Source organism: Scyliorhinus torazame, chromosome 6 (assembly GCF_047496885.1).
Source record: "Scyliorhinus torazame isolate Kashiwa2021f chromosome 6, sScyTor2.1, whole genome shotgun sequence".
NCBI classification, from domain to species: domain Eukaryota; kingdom Metazoa; phylum Chordata; class Chondrichthyes; order Carcharhiniformes; family Scyliorhinidae; genus Scyliorhinus; species Scyliorhinus torazame.
In genome coordinates, this window is record NC_092712.1 from 16,435,404 (window position 1) to 16,457,459 (window position 22,056).

General features: G+C 58.6%; 1 protein-coding gene across 1 annotated transcript in view; it reads left to right on the forward strand.

Annotated features, from left to right (window-relative positions):
- Positions 1-1,157: 1,157 nt before the first annotated feature.
- Positions 1,158-22,056, forward strand: part of cfap20 (cilia and flagella associated protein 20) — a 21,670-nt gene continuing 771 nt past the window's right edge. Inside the window, exons 1-4 of the mRNA XM_072510167.1 lie at positions 1,158-1,496; positions 5,337-5,416; positions 11,475-11,586; positions 18,060-18,248. Of these exons, the coding sequence (XP_072366268.1) occupies positions 1,413-1,496; positions 5,337-5,416; positions 11,475-11,586; positions 18,060-18,248 (465 nt within the window). The 5' untranslated portion in view covers positions 1,158-1,412. The remainder of the gene's footprint in view (positions 1,497-5,336; positions 5,417-11,474; positions 11,587-18,059; positions 18,249-22,056) is intronic.

Genomic DNA, 22,056 nt, shown 5'->3' on the forward strand with positions numbered 1-22,056 from the left:
ATTAGCCTGGATTACTGGTCCAGGATCATCAGCCTAGATTACTAGACCAGGAGGATTCACCTGGATTACTTTTCCAGGAGAATTCGTCTGGATTACTTCTCCAGGATCATTTGCCTGGATATCTAGTCCAGGAGCATTAGCCTGGATTATCATAGAATTTACAGTGCAGAAGGAGGCCATTCGGCCCATCGAGTCTGCACCGGCTCTTGGAATGAGCACCCTGCCCAAGGTCACACCTCCACCCTATCCCCATAACCCAGTAACCCCACCCAACACCAATGGCAATTTTGGACACTAAGGGCAATTTATCATGGCCAATCCACCTAACCTGCACATCTTTGGACTGTGGGAGGAAACCGGAGCACCCGGAGGAAACCCACGCACACACGGGGAGGATGTGCAGACTCCGCACAGACATTGACCCAAGCCGGAATCGAACCTGGGACCCTGGAGCTGTGAAGTAATTGTGCTATCCACAATGCTACCGTGCTGCCATGGCTTTATAGTATTAGCCAGGATTACTAGTCCAGATCATTAGCCTGGATTACTAGTCCAGAGCATTCAGCTGGATTACTAGTCAGGATCATTAGCCTGGAGAACTAGTCCAGAGCATTCGCCTGGGTTACTAGTCCAGGTTCATTAGACAGGATTACTAGTCGAAGAGCATTGCCTGGATAACTAGTTCAGAACATTAGCCTGGATTACTAGTCCAGCAGCATCACAACTAGCCACCAGCTACACATATGGTGCTGGCGCAGTGTTTTCTGTTGCTATGGGAGCTGTGGGGCATTGCCCTGGGTGTTAATGGGTATGAGTGAGGGACGCTGACACCATCACCAGGCTCAATGCCAGCTGACTACAAGCGGCTCTGTTACCACAAACAAACAGCACGTGGCGGCTTTGGCGGGCTTTATGCAGATTGTGGAATGTGGGCGGGGCCTGGGCTCCTGCCCGGCCCCCCCGTCTCCCACGTGGGACCACCGCGTTGTCATCGGGCTGTCCAATGGCGTCCCGCCGCCCCGAAGGGCTGCCAATCCCCGCCCCGCATGCAAATGAAGTCGCCGCGTCCATCCAATGCCGACGCTCGGAGAGGACGCCATGCAAAAAGGCGGTAACCCCGGTCCAAACGCAGCCCGGGGGGAGGGCTTAGCAACGGCACTTAGCAACCGGACACCACAGCAACAGCTCTCGGCAACAGGTCGCCACAGTAACGGCCCTTGGTAACCGGGCAGGAGCAGGCGCGGCCGCTGCGTCTCCAAACAGACGGGCTGAGGCCGCTTCCCACCCCGGCAGCCGCTCCCGCACGCCGGCCTCGGAGCGGCCGGGCGGAACCTCGCAGCGCCGGAACCTTTGTCGGGGAGCGGCGGGCTGCACCCGGACGTTGCTAGGGCCCCGGGTCCGAGCGGGCCGAGATGTTCAAGAACACGTTCCAGAGCGGCTTCCTCTCCATCCTCTACAGCATCGGCAGCAAGCCGCTGCAGATCTGGGACAAGAAGGTGAGCGGAGCGGGGGGGGAGCCGCCGGAGCCACCGCCAGGCCCAGGCCCCGGGCCCACCGCCAGGCCCCGGGCCCCCCCCCCCCCCCCCGGCCCACCGCCCCCCCCCCCCCGGGCCCGAGCCACCGCCAGCCCCCGGGCCCACCGCCCCCCCCCCCCTCCAATGGGGCGGGTTCAGAGAGCGGGCGGCACGATGGGCCGAATGGCCTGCTCTGGGCGGGATAGGGGAGTTTGACCGGCAGGGCCGCACGGTGGTTAGCACTGCGGCTTCACAGCTCCAGGGTCCCAGGTTCGATTCCCGGCTTGGGGTCACTGTCTGTGCGGAGTCGGCACGTTCTCCCCGTGTCTGCGTGGGTTTCCTCCGGGTGCTCCGGTTTCCTCCCACAGTCCCGAAAGACGTGCTTGTTCGGTGATTTGGACATACTGAATTCTCCCTCTGTGTACCCGAACAGGCGCCGGATTGTGGCGACTAGGGGATTTTCACAGTAACTTCATTGCAGTGTTAATGTAAGCCTACTTGTGACCATAAAGATTATTATATTGGTGGGGGTGAGACGATAGGGAAGTTAGCGGGCAGGGGTTACTGGGCAATTAGCAGGGAGAGTTAGCGAGGAGTTAGGGGGGGAGAAAGGGGAGTCAGCGGTGGGGGTGTAGGGGAGTCAGCAGGGCCAATACGGGAGTTAGAACCGGGAGGGGGGGATACGGGAGTTAGCACGGGTGGGGGAAATGTGGGAGTTCGCATGTGGTGGGGGGGGGGGGGGGGGTATTAGGATGGGTGTAGGGGATTGGAGCGATTAGGCGCGCCCCAAAGTCTGCATTTGGAAAGACTGAGGTCCGTGGTGGGGTTGACCAGGTCAGGATGGACAGAGCGAGAGAGAGACTGTGCTCATGGTGATAGCTGTACCTGATTGGAGGGATTTAAACATGGGAATTCCACCCAGCGAAGTGAGGGGTGAGGCGTTTGGAAAGGCTAAACAAGGCAAAGGAATACACAATAAATGGGATGATACCGAGAGGTGTAGAGGTGAGGGATCTTGAAGTGAATGTCCACAGATCCCTGAAGGTAGCAGGACAGGTTGATAAAGTGGTTAAGAAGGCAGATGGAATCTAGTCATTTATTAGCTCAGGTGTAGAATATTAGAACAGGGAGGCTATGCTGGAAATCTATAACCCATTAGTTCGGCCACTACTGTGTGCGGTCTGGTCCCCTCATTACAGAAAGGATGTAATTGTATTGAGCGGGTAGAGAGGAGATTGACGAGGGTGTTGTCAGGACTGGAAAGTTGCAGCAGTGAGGAGAGATTGGACAGGCTGGGGTTGTTCTCTGGAATGCAGGAGGCTGAGGGGAGGTTGGATTGAGATGTACAAAATTGTGTGGAGCCTGGATAGAGTGGACGGGAAGAGCCTGCTGACTTTAGCAGAGAGGGCCGTGATTAGTGGGCATAGATTTAAAGTGATTGGTCGAAAGATTGGCGAGGAAATTTGGAGATTTTCTTTTGCCCAGAGGGTTGTGGGGCTCTGGAACTCTCTGCCTGGAAGGGCAGGAGTGGCAGAAACCCTCAACTGAAGGTGCCTGGATGTGGACTTCATGTGCTGGAACTTGCAGGGCGAGTGGGGGTTCAGCTGGGTGCCTCGCTTTTCAGCTGGCCCAGCCACGATGGGCCGAGTGGCAATGTGCGATTCCGGGGTTGGAGATGGGATGGTAACTGACAAGAACAGTGGAGGGTGGGGTGCTTGGGTTTTATTTTGAGCAGATGCTGATGTTGGCAGGTTCAAAGAGAGGGACGGTTTCTTAAGGGCGAGACCTGTCAATAATATCGGCTACTGTGCAAACCAGGAGGGGAGGTTTGGTGCTCAGCAATGTAGTGGAATTAGGTTTAGGGATCGGGAGAAGGTGGGCCTCACGGGCAGGGTGAGCTCAGAGATGGCAGGAGGGAAGGTAGAAGAGAAACCAGAGAAAGATGTGAGTTTAGGCACTGGGGAGATTCCAAGGAAATTTGGCCAGATGGGCTAGTGGATGGGAGGGACACAGCAGAGATACCTGATCGGGTTCTCTCAATCTGAGTGACAGTGGAGTCCAGGATCCCCTCGCAATTATTGGGAGGACAGAAAGTGATGAGATTTGGTTTTACCTGTGAGTTATACAGTGGGTGTAATGAGACCATGTGAGATGGCAAGATCCGGGCTGTGAGCATGAACATGGGTTGGGGAGACTGAACGCTGGGGAGGGTAAGAGGAGAGGAAAATGTTGTAGGTTGAACGTACAGAGGATGAGGAGTCATTTGGAGCACGTGGCGAGGGAGGAACGCACTTGCCATATTCTGGTGAGAGACTTGTTCTCGTGCTCGGTCGGGATGTGGAATGTAGAACTCGGGGTCACAGTCTCGGGATCAGGGATCGAGCCCTTTAGCACAGAGAGTATGGAGGATCAGCCATGATAACGAATGGCGGTGTGCCCACTCCCTCAGTTCTGCTCTCTTTCTCCTCCCCTTCCCACAGTCCCACAGTGCGGCACTGACCCTCGGACAGGAGAGTAGGGCAGGGCTCCCTTGGATGGAGATTTTAGTGGGTCACCAAACTATTTGGGTGCCTTTTTAAATGAGCAGGCACAGAACGCAGACATGGTGGGACCTGGTGTAACCTGATTATTGCTCTACTCTATCGCAAAGTTGGACAAGAACTCTCTCCCCAGAATGCTACCTGCCCATTGTAAGCTTGGCATTATCAGTCATGGTCAGTTTAGTCATGTATCTTGGCCTGAGCTGAAGGTTCCAGTCCCAAGCTGGGTTGTGCTGAGTGGCCCATTTTCCAATATTTCAACACTCTGTGCACACAGGTTGGTTAAAGCCCCGTCTCTATTGGGTCAGTTTAAGATGAGGCAATGCTTTAAACCTGCTCTTTCCTGAATGCTGAGTAACTGGGGCTCTGGTAGTGACCACCCTTGTTTCGGTGAGTGAGTGAGGGGCAGGCAGGAGCTGCCACTGAATTCTGTCAGCGACTGAGGAATTTCCACTTCCTGCTGCAGCTTCAGAAAGTGGCTCTTCAGAGCCACCTAGGTGCCAGAGCCTGCAACTACAGTGTGCCGGTTGACATGGCAACGTTAAGTGGGAAAGATTGCTGGAGCAATTTCCAATGGTAAACATGAGCAGAACAATGAGCTGGGCTTTGGTGCAACTAAATCATCTTTGTCTGTAAATCCGTAAGAAAAGTAGAAAATTCTGGATGAACTCAGCAGGTCTGGCAGCATCTGTGGAGAGAGGAAGGGTTAGCGTTTGGAGTCCATGCCTGGTTACTTCTCACTGAGAACTGACAGCTGTACATCGGGCTGGAAGAAGGACGTGTGTGGTCTGGCCTCAGCTCGAGCTGTTTGGGTTTCTGTATCTCTCTCAGTGCAGTTTATTTTGCAGCAACCGCTCTGTGGCTCCACTGAACTCTGGTTACTGCGCAGATTGCTTCCTTCCCCTGTCCCTGCCAGTGCTGGCAGAGGTATTGACTGCGCTGGGGCGGGGGGATTCCCTCCTTAAAAATCTTCCCACCAGGACATATCACTCACTAACGTTATGCTTCAGTGAACACATCTCTGGTCACCTTTCCCTGAGCCCCCAGCTCAGCATCCATTCCCTCCCTCTGTGAAGTGACTGAGGATGTCTTGCTGTATGAAAGACGGTGCAGCCCAGATCACTTTCATTAAATGAGACACATTAATATAATGATGTAAAATGCCTCCAGACTGCTCATTTCTGACCTGTGTTCTGGAAGCTCTGCAGTCGGGAGCTGCCTATCTGAATGGCCTCCTGCACTGTGACAAGCCCGTGACTCTCTGCTCTTTAATCCTGTTCAGGTGAGGAATGGACACATTAAAAGAATTACAGACAATGACATCCAGTCTCTCGTTTTGGAGGTTGAAGGGACCAATGTCAGGTGAGTCATGCAGATGCCGTCCAGTTTTTCAAAAATGTCTTATTTATTGAGATTTTCTATTTTTTTTTTAACAAATATTTGCCTTGAATAAACAAAAGCTGGAAGACAGCTCGAGGTGTCAATGTACACAACAGGTACAGCATGGAACAATAATCATTGCATAATTGGGAACAAATAAAACTGGATAATTCCGGGTCCGAATCCCCAACCAGTTCCTTCCATAGATAAGTGAGCAATCTGCACCCAGCCAGGATACAGGATACACTTCGCATGCACACCGCATCGCCGCCCCACCCGCATCGCCGCCCCACCCGCATCGCCGCCCCACCCGCATCGCCGCCCCACCCACACCGCCGCCCCACCCACACCCCACACCGCCGCCCCACCCACACCCCACACCGCCGCCCCACCCACACCCACACCGCCGCCCCACCCACACCCCACACCGCCGCCCCACCCACACCCCACACCGCCGCCCCACCCACACCCCACACCGCCGCCCCACCCACACCCCACACCGCCGCCCCACCCACACCCCACACCGCCGCCCCACCCACACCCCACACCGCCGCCCCACCCACACCCCACACCGCCGCCCCACCCACACCCCACACCGCCGCCCCACCCACACCCCACACCGCCGCCCCACCCACACCCCACACCGCCGCCCCACCCACACCCCACACCGCCGCCCCACCCACACCCCACACCGCCGCCCCACCCACACCCCACACCGCCGCCCCACCCACACCCCACACCGCCGCCCCACCCACACCCCACACCGCCGCCCCACCCACACCCCACACCGCCGCCCCACCCACACCCCACACCGCCGCCCCACCCACACCCCACACCGCCGCCCCACCCACACCCCACACCGCCGCCCCACCCACACCCCACACCGCCGCCCCACCCACACCCCACACCGCCGCCCCACCCACACCCCACACCGCCGCCGCCCCACCCACATCCCACACCGCCGCCCCACCCACACCCCACACCGCCGCCCCACCCACATCCCACACCGCCGCCCCACCCACACCGCCGCCGCACCCTCACCCACATCCCACACCGCACCCGCACCCACATCCCACACCGCAGCCGCACCCTCACCCACATCACCACCCCATCCACATCACACACCGCAGCTGCACCAACACCACACCCACACACCGCACTGCAGCCGCACCCTGAACCCCAGCGCTAAGAGGAATCGACTAACGCCTCCAACACAATTTAAACTCTTCTCCAGAATGAGACAGGCAGCCATCCTATACCATTGAGACGGCAAAGACAGAGAGAGGACGGGGCAAAACAAACCTTAATCTTCAGCTTGGGTCTCCCATAGAAGAATTCGCTCCCATCTCTCAGCACCAGATCAAAGGACAAAACAGATCACCGGAACACCAGCATGGCTCTCGGAGGACAACAGGATATTGCGGGATCAGGAGTATAAACTGGTCGCAATCGTTAAACAGGGGGAAATCCATTTCAGGACAGGGGGGGCCGTCCGAGTGACTCCCAAACTGGGGAGCACCCTGGGAGGGAATGCTGACACCCACCCCGCCGGCCACCTAAAACGTAACACAGATCCGTATCATAAGCATAAGAACTAGGAGCAGGAGTAGGCCATCTGGTCCATCTTTTGTGGACTCAGCTCCACTTTCCGGCCCGAACACCATAACCCTTAATCCCTTTATTCTTCAAAAAACTATCTATCTTTATCTTAAAAACATTTAATGAAGGAGCCTCTACTGCTTCACTGGGCAAGGAATTCCATAGATTCACAACCCTTTGGGTGAAGAAGTTCCTCCTAAACTCAGTCCTAAATCTACTTCCCCTTATTTTGAGGCTATGCCCCCTAGTTCTGCTTTCACCCGCCAGTGGAAACAACCTGCCCGCATCTATCCTATCTATTCCCTTCATAATTTTATATGTTTCTATAAGATCCCCCCTCATCCTTCTAAATTCCAACGAGTACAGTCCCAGTCTACTCAATGTCTCCTCATAAACTAACCCTCTCAACTCCGGATTCAACCTCCAGTGCCAACAAAGAACAAAGAAAAGTACAGCACAGGAACAGGCCCTTCGGCCCTCCAAGCCTGTGCTGACCATGCTGCCCGACTAAACTACAATCTTCTACACTTCCTGGGTCCGTAGCCCTCTATTCCCATCCTATTCATGTATTTGTCAAGATGCCCCTTAAATGTCACTATCGTCCCTGCTTCCACCAGCTCCTCCGGCAGCGAGTTCCAGGCACCCACTACCCTCTGTGTAAAAAAAACTTGCCTCGTACATCTCCTCTAAACCTTGCCCCTTGCACCTTAAACCTATGCCCCCTAGTAATTGACCCCTCTACCTGGGGAAAACCTTCTGACTATCCACTCTGTTTATGCCCCTCATAATTTTGTAGACCTCTATCAGGTCGCCCCTCAACCTCCGTCGTTCCAGTGAGATCAAACCAAGTTTATTCAACCTCTCCTCATAGCTAATGCCCTCCATACCAGGCAACATTCTGGTAAATCTCTTCTGCACCCTCTCTAAAGCCTCCACATCCTTCTGATAGTGTGGCGACCAGAATTGAACACTATACTCCAAGTGTGGCCTAACTAAGGTTCTATACAGCTGCAACATGACTTGCCAATTCTTATACGCCATGCCCCGGCCAATGAAGGCAAGCATGCGTATGCCTTCTTGACTACCTTCTCCACCTGTGTTGCCCCTTTCAGTGACCTGTGGACCTGTACACTTAGATCTTTCTGACTTTCAATATTCTTGGGGGGGGGGGGGGGGGGGTATATGCCATTCACTGAAAATTCCCTACCTGTATTAGACCTTCCAAAATGCATTACCTCCCATTTGTCTGGATTAAATCTGCCATCTCTCCGCCCAAGTCTCCAAACAATCTAAATCCTGCTGTATCCTCTGACAGTCCTCATCGGTATCTGCAATTCCACCAACCTTTGTGTCGTCCGCAAACTTACTAATCAGACCAGTTACATTTTCCTCCAAATCATTCATATATACTACGAACAGCAAAGGTCCCAGCACTTACCCTGCGGAACACCACTAGTCACAGCCCTCCAATTGGAAAAGCATCCTTCCATTGCTACTCTCTGCCTTCTATGACCTAGCCAGTTCTGTATCCACCTTGCCAGCTCACCTCTGATCCCATGTGACTTCACCTTTTGTACCAGTCTGCTATAAGGGACCTTGTCAAAGGCCTTACTGAAGTCAATATAGACAACATCCACCGCCCGACCTGCATCAATCATCTTTGTGACCTCTTCGAAAAACTCTATCAAGTTAGTGAGACACGACCTCCCCTTCACAAAACCATGCTGCCTCTCGCTAATGCATCCATTTGCTTCCAAATGGGAGTAGATCCTGTCTCGAAGAATTCTCTCCAGTAATTTCCCTACCACTGACTTAAGGCTCACTGGCCTGTAGTTGCCTGGATTATCCTTTCTACCCTTCTTAAACAAAGGAACGACATTGGCTATTCTCCAGTCCTCTGGGACATCACCTGAAGACAGTGAGTATCCAAAGATTTCTGTCAAGGCCTCAGCAATTTCTTCTCTTGCCTCCTTCAGTATTCTGGGGTAGATCCCATCAGGCCCTGGGGTCTTATCTACCTTAATATTTTTTAAGACACCCAACACCTCGTCTTTTTGGATCTCAATGTGACCCAGGCTATCTACACACCCTTCTCCAGACTCAACATCTACCAATTTCTTCTCTTTGGTGAATACTGATGCAAAGTATTCATTTAGTACCTCGCCCATTTCCCCTGGCTCCACACATAGATGCCAACCCTTTCTCCAGTCCATCCTTTCTCCAGTAAGGAGACCAACACTGTACACAGTACTCCAGGTGTGCCCCTGGATATATAGACATCTGGGATAAACCAGAGACCTCTGCTCGGGATCTTCAATGAGCTGAGCTTTAATCTCATTAGTTCCAACATGCTGATTCGACTGAACCACGGCAACCAACTATCTGGTCTGCAGTAGAGGGGTGAGGGGATGTCATAATCATAATCTTTGTTATTGTCACAAGTAGGTTTACATTAACACTGCAATGAAGTTACTGTGAAAATCCCCTAGTTGCCACACTCCGGCGCCTGTTCGGGTACACAGAGGGAGAATTCCGAATGTCCAATTCACCTAACAGCGCGTCTTTCGGGACTTGTGGGAGGAAACCGGAGCACCCGGAGGAAACCCACGCAGACACGGGGAGAACGTACAAACTCCACACAGACAGTGACCCAAGCCGGGAATCGAACCTGTGACCCTGGCGCTGTGGAGCAACAGTGTTGACCAACAGGACCACACCGAACCCAGGCTGGAACGCCAATCCGAACCTGGGTCTTGGAGACGGGGTTAAATGTGCTCCATCGAATTTGAGCTGTCTGACTTCCCTCCAGATCAGGATAACTGAAACATGGCCGACAGTTCTCAAACTGGGCTGAGAGCGTCTCTACCACCTCACCGGGGAACCAGACACAACCGAATTCCTCACTGGTCCCCCTTTGTCCTCACTTGGATTTATCAGGTTGGATGACAGGCCCTGCAACAGGTACTCAATCGTGCGGAGGCAGGTCTCCACCAGAGGCAGTGCTCTCTTTGAAACAAGAACCTCCTCGTGCGATGCCATCGCTTCCATAAAGACACCCCAAACTCTTGAAACTGGACTTTAATGTCCAGCTCCGCAGAGCCAGGACTATCAGTTGGATCATCATCAACGCAAGCAGCCATCATCGATCGGTGTGCACCGCATCGTCAGGACGGGATCATAAGAACTAGGAGCAGGAGTAGGCCACCTGACCCCTTGAGCCTGCTCCACCATTCAATGAGATCATGGCTGATCTTTTGTGGACTCAGCTCCACTTTCCGGCCCGAACACCATAACCCTTAATCCCTTTATTCTTCAAAAAACTATCTATCTTTATCTTAAAAACATTTAATGAAGGAGCCTCTACTGCTTCACTGGGCAAGGAATTCCATAGATTCACAACCCTTTGGTTGAAGAAGTTCCTCCTAAACTCAGTCCTAAATCTACTTCCCCTTATTTTGAGGCTATGCCCCCTAATTCTGCTTTCACCCGCCAGTGGAAACAACCTGCCCGCATCTATCCTATCTATTCCCTTCATAATCTTATATGTTTCTATAAGATCCCCCCCCCATATCCTTCTAAATTCCAACAAGTACAGTCCCAGTCTACCCAACCTCTCCTCGTAATCCAACCCCTTCAGCTCTGGGATTAACCTAGTGAATCTCCTCTGCACACCCTCCAGCGCCAGTACGTCCTTTCTCGGGTAAGGGAAACCTCTCCAAGGCAGCTGTGCCACCAAAGAAGAGGGCCGGCCCATCCCTGCTGCCACAAAGCAATGAGATTAAAACATATTGTCTCGACTCAATAATGCTGAAAGTTTGACCAATCTTTCTGGGTAAGTGGAAAATCCATTTAAATCGAAAAGACGCATGAGATGTGCACAATGATAAAAATAAAGATTGAAAGATGAGCAGAGTGGGAGCTTGGGAAGTGTCAGCCGCTCCCGTGCGCCCATCACGTGATCCCCCCCCCGCACCCCGCGCCACCCTGCTTTAATCTGCTAGTGAACTCCCTCATTAACTCAATCGCAAGCTCAGTCAGACACACTCACTCCCTGCCTTCTCGTGCCCATTCAGTGAACCCAGCTCGACTGATTGATGGCAGAAGGTACAGAATCGGCCTCCGCAATGTGGGCTGCATTTAGGAGAAGGAGTTAGGACTGGGGAGGGGGAGAGGCTGTTTAGTGGGCGTAAGAGTGCTGGGCGATGGGAGCACCAGGAACGCTGGGAATATAATAATTCCAGGTAATGTTTGACTCGGATGGGAAGATTACAGCAGGCATGGGTTGGAACATTAATAACTGGGTCTCCTCCAGAGAACAATGTTGGCCTCACAGGATATACGGTCTATTCCGAAACTGTTTGCAGGTTCATGGTGTGTGGGAGCTGACACCGGGCAATGGTGTGGGTTTTAACTGATACTAACTGATGCAAATCCCTTTCAGTACCACATACATCACCTGCCCAGCAGATCCAAAGAAGACCCTGGGAATCAAGCTGCCCTTCCTCGTGATGATCATCAAGAACTTGAAGAAATATTTCACCTTCGAAGTCCAGGTGAGAATGAAGGAGGTGCCACTCGACCCTGACACCAGGACAGTGAACTGCGTGAGAGGGGTGGTGGGGGGGGGGGGGGGGCGCGGGAGTAGTGATCCTGTGTCAGGCACTAACACGGCTCCGTGCTCAGACTGTGATCCTGTGTCAGACACTAACATGGCTCCGTGCTCAGACTGTGATCCTGTGTCAGGCACACTAACACGGCTCCGTGCTCAGACTGTGATCCTGTGTCAGACACACTAACACAGCTCCGTGCTCAGACTGTGATCCTGTGTCAGACACTAACACAGCTCCGTGTTCAGACTGTGATCCTGTGTCAGACACACTAACACGGCTCCGTGCTCCGACTGTGATCCTGTGTCAGACACTAACATGGCTCCGTGCTCCGACTGTGATCCTGTGTCAGACACACTAACACGGCTCCGTGCTCCGACTGTGATCCTGTGTCAGACACACTAACACGGCTCCGTGCTCCGACTGTGATCCTGTGTCAGACACACTAACACGGCTCCGTGCTCCGACTGTGATCCTGTGTCAGACACACTAACACGGCTCCGTGCTCAGACTGTGATCCTGTGTCAGACACACTAACCCGGCTCCGTGCTCAGACTGTTGATCTGTGTCAGACACACTAACACAGCTCCGTGCTCAGACTGTGATCCTGTGTCAGACACACTAACACGGCTCCGTGCTCCGACTGTGATCCTGTGTCAGACACTAACACAGCTCAGTGCTCCGGCTGTGATCCTGTGTCAGACACTAACACAGCTCAGTGCTCCGACTGTGATCCTGTGTCAGACACACTAACACGGCTCCGTGCTCAGACTGTGATCCTGTGTCAGACACTAACACAGCTCCGTGCTCAGACTGTGATCCTGTGTCAGACATTAACACGGCTCCGTGCTCCGACTGTGATCCTGTGTCAGACACACTAACACGGCTCCGTGCTCCGACTGTGATCCTGTGTCAGACACACTAACACGGCTCCGTGCTCCGACTGTGATCCTGTGTCAGACACACTAACACGGCTCCGTGCTCCGACTGTGATCCTGTGTCAGACACACTAACACGGCTCCGGCTCAGACTGTGATCCTGTGTCAGACACACTAACCCGGCTCCGTGCTCAGACTGTGATCCTGTGTCAGACACACTAACACAGCTCCGTGCTCAGACTGTGATCCTGTGTCAGACACACTAACACGGCTCCGTGCTCCGACTGTGATCCTGTGTCAGACACTAACACAGCTCAGTGCTCCGGCTGTGATCCTGTGTCAGACACTAACACAGCTCAGTGCTCCGACTGTGATCCTGTGTCAGACACACTAACACGGCTCCGTGCTCAGACTGTGATCCTGTGTCAGACACTAACACAGCTCCGTGCTCAGACTGTGATCCTGTGTCAGACATTAACACGGCTCCGTGCTCAGACTGTGATCCTGTGTCAGACACTAACACGGCTCCGTGCTCAGACTGTGATCCTGTGTCAGACACTAACACAGCTCAGTGCTCCGACTGTGATCCTGTGTCAGACACACTAACACGGCTCCGTGCTCAGACTGTGATCCTGTGTCAGACACACTAACACCGGCTCCGTGCTCCGACTGTGATCCTGTGTCAGACACACTAACACGGCTCCGTGCTCAGACTGTGATCCTGTGTCAGACACTAACACAGCTCCGTGCTCAGACTGTGATCCTGTGTCAGACACTAACACGGCTCCGTGCTCAGACTGTGATCCTGTGTCAGACACACTAACACGGCTCCGTGCTCAGACTGTGATCCTGTGTCAGGCACTAACACGGCTCCGTGCTCAGACTGTGATCCTGTGTCAGACACACCTGCCGACTGCCTGCTCTTCCCCAAACCCCTCCTTCAGTCCGGACTGCCTCCCCCCGCCCCAGTCCTGACTGGCCGCCTCCCCCGCCCCAGTCCCGACTGGCCCGCCTCCCCCGCCCCAGTCCCGACTGGCCGCCTCCCCCGCCCCAGTCCTGACTGGCCGCCTCCCCCGCCCCAGTCCTGACTGGCTGCCTCCCCCGCCCCAGTCCCGACTGGCCGCCTCCCCCGCCCCAGTCCCGACTGGCCGCCTCCCCCGCCCCAGTCCCCGACTGGCCGCCTCCCCCGCCCCAGTCCCGACTGGCCGCCTCCCCCGCCCCAGTCCCGACTGGCCGCCTCCCCCGCCCCAGTCCCGACTGGCCGCCTCCCCCGCCCAGTCCCGACTGGCCGCCTCCCCCGCCCCAGTCCTGACTGGCCGCCTCCCCCGCCCCAGTCCTGACTGGCCGCCTCCCCCGCCCCCAGTCCGGACTGGCCGCCTCCCCCGCCCCAGTCCGGACTGGCCGCCTCCCCCGCCCCAGTCCGGACTGGCCGCCTCCCCCCGCCCCAGTCCGGACTGGCCGCCTCCCCCGCCCCAGTCCGGACTGGCCGCCTCCCCCGCCCCAGTCCGGACTGGCCGCCTCCCCCGCCCCAGTCCGGACTGGCCGCCTCCCCCGCCCCAGTCCGGACTGGCCGCCTCCCCCGCCCCAGTCCCGACTGGCTGACTTCCCCCGCCCCAGTCCTGACTGGCCGCCTCCCCCGCCCCAGTCCTGACTGGCGGACTCCCCCGCCCCAATCCTGAATGGCCGCCTCCCCCGCCCCAGTCCTGACTGGCCGCCTCCCCCGCCCCAGTCCCGACTGGCCGCCTCCCCCGCCCCAGTCCCGACTGGCCGCCTCCCCCGCCCCAGTCCGGACTGGCCGCCTCCCCCGCCCCAGTCCGGACTGGGCCGCCTCCCCCGCCCCAGTCCGGACTGGCCGCCTCCCCCGCCCCAGTCTGACTGGCCGCCTCCCCCGCCCCAGTCCTGACTGGCCGCCTCCCCCGCCCCAGTCCTGACTGGCCGCCTCCCCCGCCCCAGTCCTGACTGGCCGCCTCCCCCGCCCCAGTCCTGACTGGCCGCCTCCCCGCCCCAGTCCTGACTGGCCGCCTCCCCCGCCCCAGTCCTGACTGGCCGCCTCCCCCGCCCCAGTCCTGACTGGCCGCCTCCCCCGCCCCAGTCCTGACTGGCCGCCTCCCCCGCCCCAGTCCGGACTGGCCGCCTCCCCCGCCCAGTCCGGACTGGCCGCCTCCCCCGCCCCAGTCCCGGACTGGCCGCCTCCCCCGCCCCAGTCCGGACTGGCCGCTCTCCCCGCCCCAGTCCGGACTGGCCGCCTCCCCCGCCCCAGTCCGGACTGGCCGCCTCCCCCGCCCCAGTCCGGACTGGCCGCCTCCCCCGCCCCAGTCCGGACTGGCCGCCTCCCCCGCCCCAGTCCGGACTGGCCGCCTCCCCCGCCCCAGTCCGGACTGGCCGCCTCCCCCGCCCCAGTCCGGACTGGCCGCCTCCCCCGCCCCAGTCCGGACTGGCCGCCTCCCCCGCCCCAGTCGGACTGGCCGCCTCCCCCTCCCCCAGTCCGGCATGGCCGCCTCCCCCGCCCCAGTCCGGACTGGCCGCCTCCCCCGCCCCAGTCCTGACTGGCCGCCTCCCCCGCCCCAGTCCTGACTGGCCGCCTCCCCCGCCCAGTCCTGACTGGCCGCCTCCCCCGCCCCAGTCCTGACTGGCCGCCTCCCCCGCCCCAGTCCTGACTGGCCGCCTCCCCCGCCCCAGTCCTGACTGGCCGCCTCCCCCGCCCCAGTCCTGACTGGCCGCCTCCCCGCCCCAGTCCTGACTGGCCGCCTCCCCCCGCCCCAGTCCTGACTGGCCGCCTCCCCCGCCCCAGTCCGACTGGCCGCCTCCCCGCCCCAGTCGGACTGGCCGCCTCCCCGCCCAGTCCGGACTGGCCGCCTCCCCCGCCCCAGTCCGGACTGGCCGCCTCCCCCGCCCCAGTCCGGACTGGCCGCCTCCCCCGCCCCAGTCCGACTGGCCGCCTCCCCCGCCCCAGTCCGGACTGGCCGCCTCCCCGCCCCAGTCCGGACTGGCCGCCTCCCCGCCCCAGTCCGGACTGGCCGCCTCCCCCGCCCCAGTCCGGACTGGCCGCCTCCCCCGCCCCAGTCGGACTGGCCGCCTCCCCCGCCCCAGTCCGGACTGGCCGCCTCCCCCGCCCCAGTCCGGACTGGCCGCCTCCCCTCCCCAGTCCGGCAATGGCCGCCTCCCCCGCCCCCAGTCCGGACTGGCCGCCTCCCCGCCCCAGTCCTGACTGGCCGCCTCCCCCGCCCCAGTCCTGACTGGCCGCCTCCCCCGCCCCAGTCCTGACTGGCCGCCTCCCCCGCCCCAGTCCTGACTGGCCGCCTCCCCGCCCCAGTCCTGACTGGCCGCCTCCCCGCCCCAGTCCTGACTGGCCGCCTCCCCCGCCCCAGTCCTGACTGGCCGCCTCCCCGCCCCAGTCCTGACTGGCCGCCTCCCCCGCCCCAGTCCTGACTGGCCGCCTCCCCGCCCCAGTCCGGACTGGCCGCCTCCCCCGCCCCAGTCCGGACTGGCCGCCTCCCCCCGCCCAGTCCGGACTGGCCGCCTCCCCCGCCCCAGTCCGGACTGGCCGCCTCCCCCGCCCCAGTCCGGACTGGCCGCCTCCCCCGCCCCAGTCCGGACTGGCCGCCTCCCCCGCCCCAGTCCGGACTGGCCGCCTCCCCCGCCCCAGTCCGGACTGGCCGCCTCCCCCGCCCCAGTCCGGACTGGCCGCCTCCCCCGCCCCAGTCCGGACTGGCCGCCTCCCCCGCCCCAGTCCGGACTGGCCGCCTCCCCCGCCCCAGTCCGGACTGGCCGCCTCCCCGCCCCAGTCCGGACTGGCCGCCTCCCCCGCCCCAGTCCGGACTGGCCGCCTCCCCGCCCAGTCGGACTGGCCGCCTCCCCGCCCCAGTCCGGACTGGCCGCCTCCCCCGCCCCAGTCCGGACTGGCCGCCTCCCCCGCCCCAGTCCGGACTGGCCGCCTCCCCCGCCCCAGTCCGGACTGGCCGCCTCCCCCGCCCCAGTCGACTGGCCGCCTCCCCCGCCCAGTCCGGACTGGCCGCCTCCCCCGCCCCAGTCCGGACTGGCCGCCTCCCCCGCCCCAGTCCGGACTGGCCGCCTCCCCCGCCCCAGTCCGGACTGGCCGCCTCCCCCGCCCCAGTCCGGACTGGCCGCCTCCCCGCCCCAGTCCGGACTGGCCGCCTCCCCCGCCCCAGTCCGGACTGGCCGCCTCCCCCGCCCCAGTCCGGACTGGCCGCCTCCCCCGCCCCAGTCCGGACTGGCCGCCTCCCCCGCCCCAGTCCGGACTGGCCGCCTCCCCCGCCCCAGTCCGGACTGGCCGCCTCCCCCGCCCCAGTCCGGACTGGCCGCCTCCCCCGCCCAGTCCGGACTGGCCGCCTCCCCCTCCCCAGTCCGGACTGGCCGCCTCCCCCTCCCCAGTCCGGCATGCCGCCTCCCCCGCCCCAGTCCGGACTGGCCGCCTCCCCCGCCCCAGTCCTGACTGGCCGCCATCCCCCGCCCCAGTCCGACTGGCCGCCTCCCCCGCCCCAGTCCTGACTGGCCGCCTCCCCCGCCCCAGTCCTGACTGCCGCCTCCCCCGCCCCAGTCCTGACTGGCCGCCTCCCCCGCCCCAGTCCTGACTGGCCGCCTCCCCCGCCCCAGTCCTGACTGGCCGACTCCCCCGCCCCAGTCCCTGACTGGCCGCCTCCCCGCCGCCCCAGCCCGGGTCGCCGCCCCGCCCCTTGCCTCCCCGCCTGCCCCGCCCCTTGCCTCCCCGCCTGCCCCGCCCCTTGCCTCCCCGCCTGCCCCGCCCCTTGCCTCCCCGCCTGCCCCGCCCCTTGCCTCCCCGCCTGCCCCGCCCCTTGCCTCCCCGCCTGCCCCGCCCCTTGCCTCCCGCCTGCCCCGCCCCTTGCCTCCCCGCCTGCCCCGCCCCTTGCCTCCCCGCCTGCCCCGCCCCTTGCCTCCCGCCTGCCCCGCCCCTTGCCTCCCCGCCTGCCCCGCCCCTTGCCTCCCCGCCTGCCCCGCCCCTTGCCTCCCCGCCTGCCCGCCCCTTGCCTCCCCGCCTGCCCCGCCCCTTGCCTCCCCGTCTGCCCCGCCCCTTGCCTCCCCGTCTGCCCCGCCCCTTGCCTCCCCGTCTGCCCCGCCCCTTGCCTCCCGTCTGCCCCGCCCCTTGCCTCCCCGTCTGCCCCGCCCCTTGCCTCCCCGTCTGCCCCGCCCCTTGCCTCCCCGTCTGCCCCGCCCCTTGCCTCCCCGTCTGCCCCGCCCCTTGCCTCCCCGTCTGCCCCGCCCCTTGCCTCCCGCCTGCCCCGCCCCTTGCCTCCCCGCCTGCCCGCCCCTTGCCTCCCCGCCTGCCCCGCCCCTTGCCTCCCCGCCTGCCCCGCCCCTTGCCTCCCCGCCTGCCCCGCCCCTTGCCTCCCCGCCTGCCCCGCCCCTTGCCTCGGCCCGCCCCTTGCCTCCCCGCCTGCCCCGCCCCTTGCCTCCCCGCCTGCCCCGCCCCTTGCCTCCCCGCCTGCCCCGCCCCTTGCCTCCCCCCCCCGCCCCTTGCCTCCCCCCACCCCAGTCCTGACTGCCTGTGTTCCATCTTGACAGGTTCTGGATGACAAGAATGTTCGCCGGCGTTTCCGGGCGAGTAACTATCAGAGCACGACCCGCGTGAAGCCCTTCATCTGTACCATGCCCATGAGACTGGATGACGGCTGGAATCAGATCCAATTTAACTTGTCCGACTTCACCCGCCGAGCCTACGGAACCAATTACATCGAGACGCTGCGAGTGCAGGTGAGGTGCACGGGGCCCGGGAGCAGGAGTACACCATTCGGCCCCTCCACGCTGCTCTGATTAAAATCACGGCTGTTCTGCCTGTTATCTCTACTCCACGTTTCTCCTGCCCCCTCAATGGCGTGAGGCAGCAGTGCTAACCACTGCGACACTGTGCACCCCCCCTCCATGCTTTTAAATTAGTTTCCCTCCAACTCCAAAAACAAGAGACTCCGGAGGTTCGGACTGTTTTTATCGAGTGAAAGAGCATTCCAGCCCATCGTGTCCTCGCTGGACTTCACACGCCCAACTATCCTGATCCCATTTTTCAGCCGGTGCGCTGTGGGGTTTTCCCAATGCTCGTCTGAATGCTTCTTAAATGTTGAGTGTTCCCACCTCTACCAGCCTTTCAGGCAGCGAGTTCCAGATTCCCACCCCCCTGTGGGTGAAAATCCCTCAAGCCCCTTGGAATCTCCTGCTCCTGACCGTAAATCCACGTCCCCTGGTCATTGACCTCTCGACTAATGGGGAAATGCTTTTTCCTATCCCACCCTATCTGTGTCCCTCCTAATTGTGTACACTTCAAACAGATCCACCCTCAGCCCCCCTCTGCTCGAAGGAGAACAACCCCAGCCTAATCAACCTCTCTTCATAGCTGAAATATTCCAGCCCAGGCAACATCCTGGAGAATCTCCCCCGCACCCTCTCCAATGTAATCCCATCCTTCCTATAGTGTGGCAACCAGAACTGCACACAGTACTCTAGCTGTGGGCCTAACCAGTGTTTTATACGGCTCCATCATAACCTCCCTGCTCTTATATTCTATGCCTTGGCTAAAAATGGCGAGTATTGCATATAACTTTTTTCCAGGTCGGAACTGCTACCTGGGCACCCTAGCAACACCAGGGTGGCACCTGGGCAGCACAGCCAGGGTGCCAGGCTAGCAGTACCTGGGTAGCATCAGGGTGCCAGGGTACCACCCTGCCCACAGCCTGACCATCTGGGGGCCCCCTGATCACCTGGGAGACTCCCCCCATGCCGCCAGCAGTACGCCGGGACCATGTTTGTGGAGACCAGTGCTAACCGACGCTCGCTCGGGGGCCCCCAAGACCCTTGTGTCTTCTTAACCACCTATCTACCTGTCCTGCTGCCTTCAGGGATCTTTGGACAGGCATCCCAAGATTCCTCTGTACTTCCTCTTGTCCTACCGTTCATTGTGTATTCCCTTGACTTGTTAGTCTCCCGAAATGCGTCCCCTCATACTTTTCAGCGTTAAATTCCATTTGCCATTGTTCTGCCATCTCACCAGTCCACCTATATCGTAGCGTAATCTAAGGCTTTCCTCCTCACTATTTACCACACCACCAATTTTCCTGTCATCTGCAAACTTAGTGATCATACCTCCCACATTCCCGTCTCGATCGTTAATGTACACTACAAGCACCAAGGGACGCAGCACCGATCGCTGCGGTACACCGCAGGACACAGTCTGCCAGCCACAAACACAACCTTCCACCATCGCCCTCTGCCTCCTGTGACTATGCCAATATTAGATCCAGATTGCCTTGGATCCTATCTTTTTTAAGATTTCTAGTCTCTCCTAATAGCTGAAGTTCCTCATCCTTGGTATTGTTCTCGTAAATCTCCTCTGCATCCTCTCCAAGATCTTGACAGCCCACAGGATGGTGCCAAGGATTGGACACAATACTCCAGCTGAGCATTTTGAAGTTTTAGAGTAACCTCAGTGCTTTTGTACTGAGTGCTTCTCTTAATGAAGCTAAGGATCTTGTATGCTTTTTTAACAACTTTCCAAATTTCAAAGATTTATGTATTGTACCCCCCCCCCCCCCCCGGGTTTCTCTATTCTTGCACAGTTTAAAAATAATTCCATGTCATTTACAACAAATTATATTTATATAGCGCCTTTTAACCTAATGAAACTTCCCAAGACACTTCATAGGATCATTATAAAACAGAGTATGATGCTGAGCCACATAAGGAGATAATAGGTAGATGACCGACGGCTTGCTCAAAAGAAGGCAGCACGGTAGCATAGTGGTTAGCACAATTGCTTCACGGCTCCAGGGTCCCAGGTTCGATTCCCGGCTTGGGTCGCTGTCTGTGCGGAGTCTGCATGTTCTCCCCGTGTGTGCGTGGGTTTCCTCCGGGTGCTCCGGTTTCCTCCCACAGTCCAGGGATGTGCGGATTAGGTGGATTGGCTATGCTAAGTTGTCCATAGTGTCCTAAATTGCCCATAGTGTCCAAAATTGCCCTTAGTGTTGGGTGGGGTTATTGGTTATGGGGATAGGGTGGAAGTGTGGGCTTGGGTAGGGTGCTCTTTCCAAGAGCCGGTGCAGACTCGATGGGCCGAATGGCCTCCTTCTGCGCTGTAAATTCTATGATTCTATGGGCTTCTTGATCAGTCTCCCATGCGCGACCTTCTCAAAAGCCTTACTAAAGTCCATGTAGACTATATCAACTGCACTGCCATCATATCCATAGAATCCATACTGTACAGAAGGAAACCATTTGTCTTGATTTGAACAAGTTGGGCGAGTGGGCAAATGAATGGCAGCTGCAGTTTAATTTGGATAAATGTGAGGTTATCCACTTTGGTAGCAAAAACAGGAAGACAGGTTATTATCTGAATGGCCATAAATTAGGAGAGGAGAATGTGCAATGAGACCCTGGGCGTCCTCGTACTCCAGTCGCTGAAGGTAAACATTGCAGGTGCAGCAGGCGGTAAAGAAGGCTAATGGTATGTTGGCCTTCATAGCAAGACAAGAGGATTCTCCACTCCCCCCCCCCCCCCCCCCCCCCCCCCAAACAAAGCAATGCTGACTAACCTTGATTAATCCCTGCCTCTCCAAGTGAAGGTTAATTCTGTCCCTCAATGTTTTCCAATAACTTCCCCACCACTGACGTTAGACTCTCAGGCCTGTAATAACCTGGTTTTCCCCTTCTTGAATAATGGTATCACATTAGCTTCCTCTGGCACCTCTCCTGTGGCCAGACAGGATTTGAAAATTATTGTACGAGCCCCTGCAATCTCCCCCTCTAGCCCCCCCCACAGCAGCCTAGAATACATCTCATCTGGGCCTGGGGACTGAACCACATTTAATCCCGCTAAACCGATAACAACTCCTCTCTCTCAATGTTAATCTGTTCAATTATATCACAGACCCTCTCCCTGATTTCTATACCTGCATTGTCCTTCTCCATCGTGAACACAGATGCAAACTACGCATTTAATATCTCGTCTACATCTTTCAGCTCCACTATTACTGAAATGCTCCCCAGTCACACCTCTACCATCTGCCCAGCATAATTCTCTAAAATTAGGACAAGTGCTGCCCCTTGTCTTGTCGAACTTTCTATGTGCTGGCTCAGAAAGTTCTCCTGGACGCACTTTAAGAATTCTGCCCCCTCTATGCTTTTCACTCTTTGCCTGTCCCAATTAATGGTGGGGGAGTTGAAATCTCCAACCATGCTTACCTTATCATTTTTACGCTTCTGGAGATTTGCCCACACCTGCTCTTCAATCTCTCACAATCTATAGTACAATCCCAGAAAAGTGATAGCCCCTTTTTGTTTTTCACCCTTGTGACCTCAATTGAGGAGCCTGCGAAGATATCCTCCCTCCTCATTGACTCCTTGATCAATACCCCCCCCCCCCCCCCCCCCCGGGCATTGGCCATGGGGAGCACTGGATCCGGCAGGAGAATGGGCAGAAGAGCACTGGATCCGGCAGGAGAATAGGACACTGGCCGGGGAGCACTGGATCAGGCAGGAGACTGGCCAGGGAGCACTGGATCTGGCAGGAGAATGG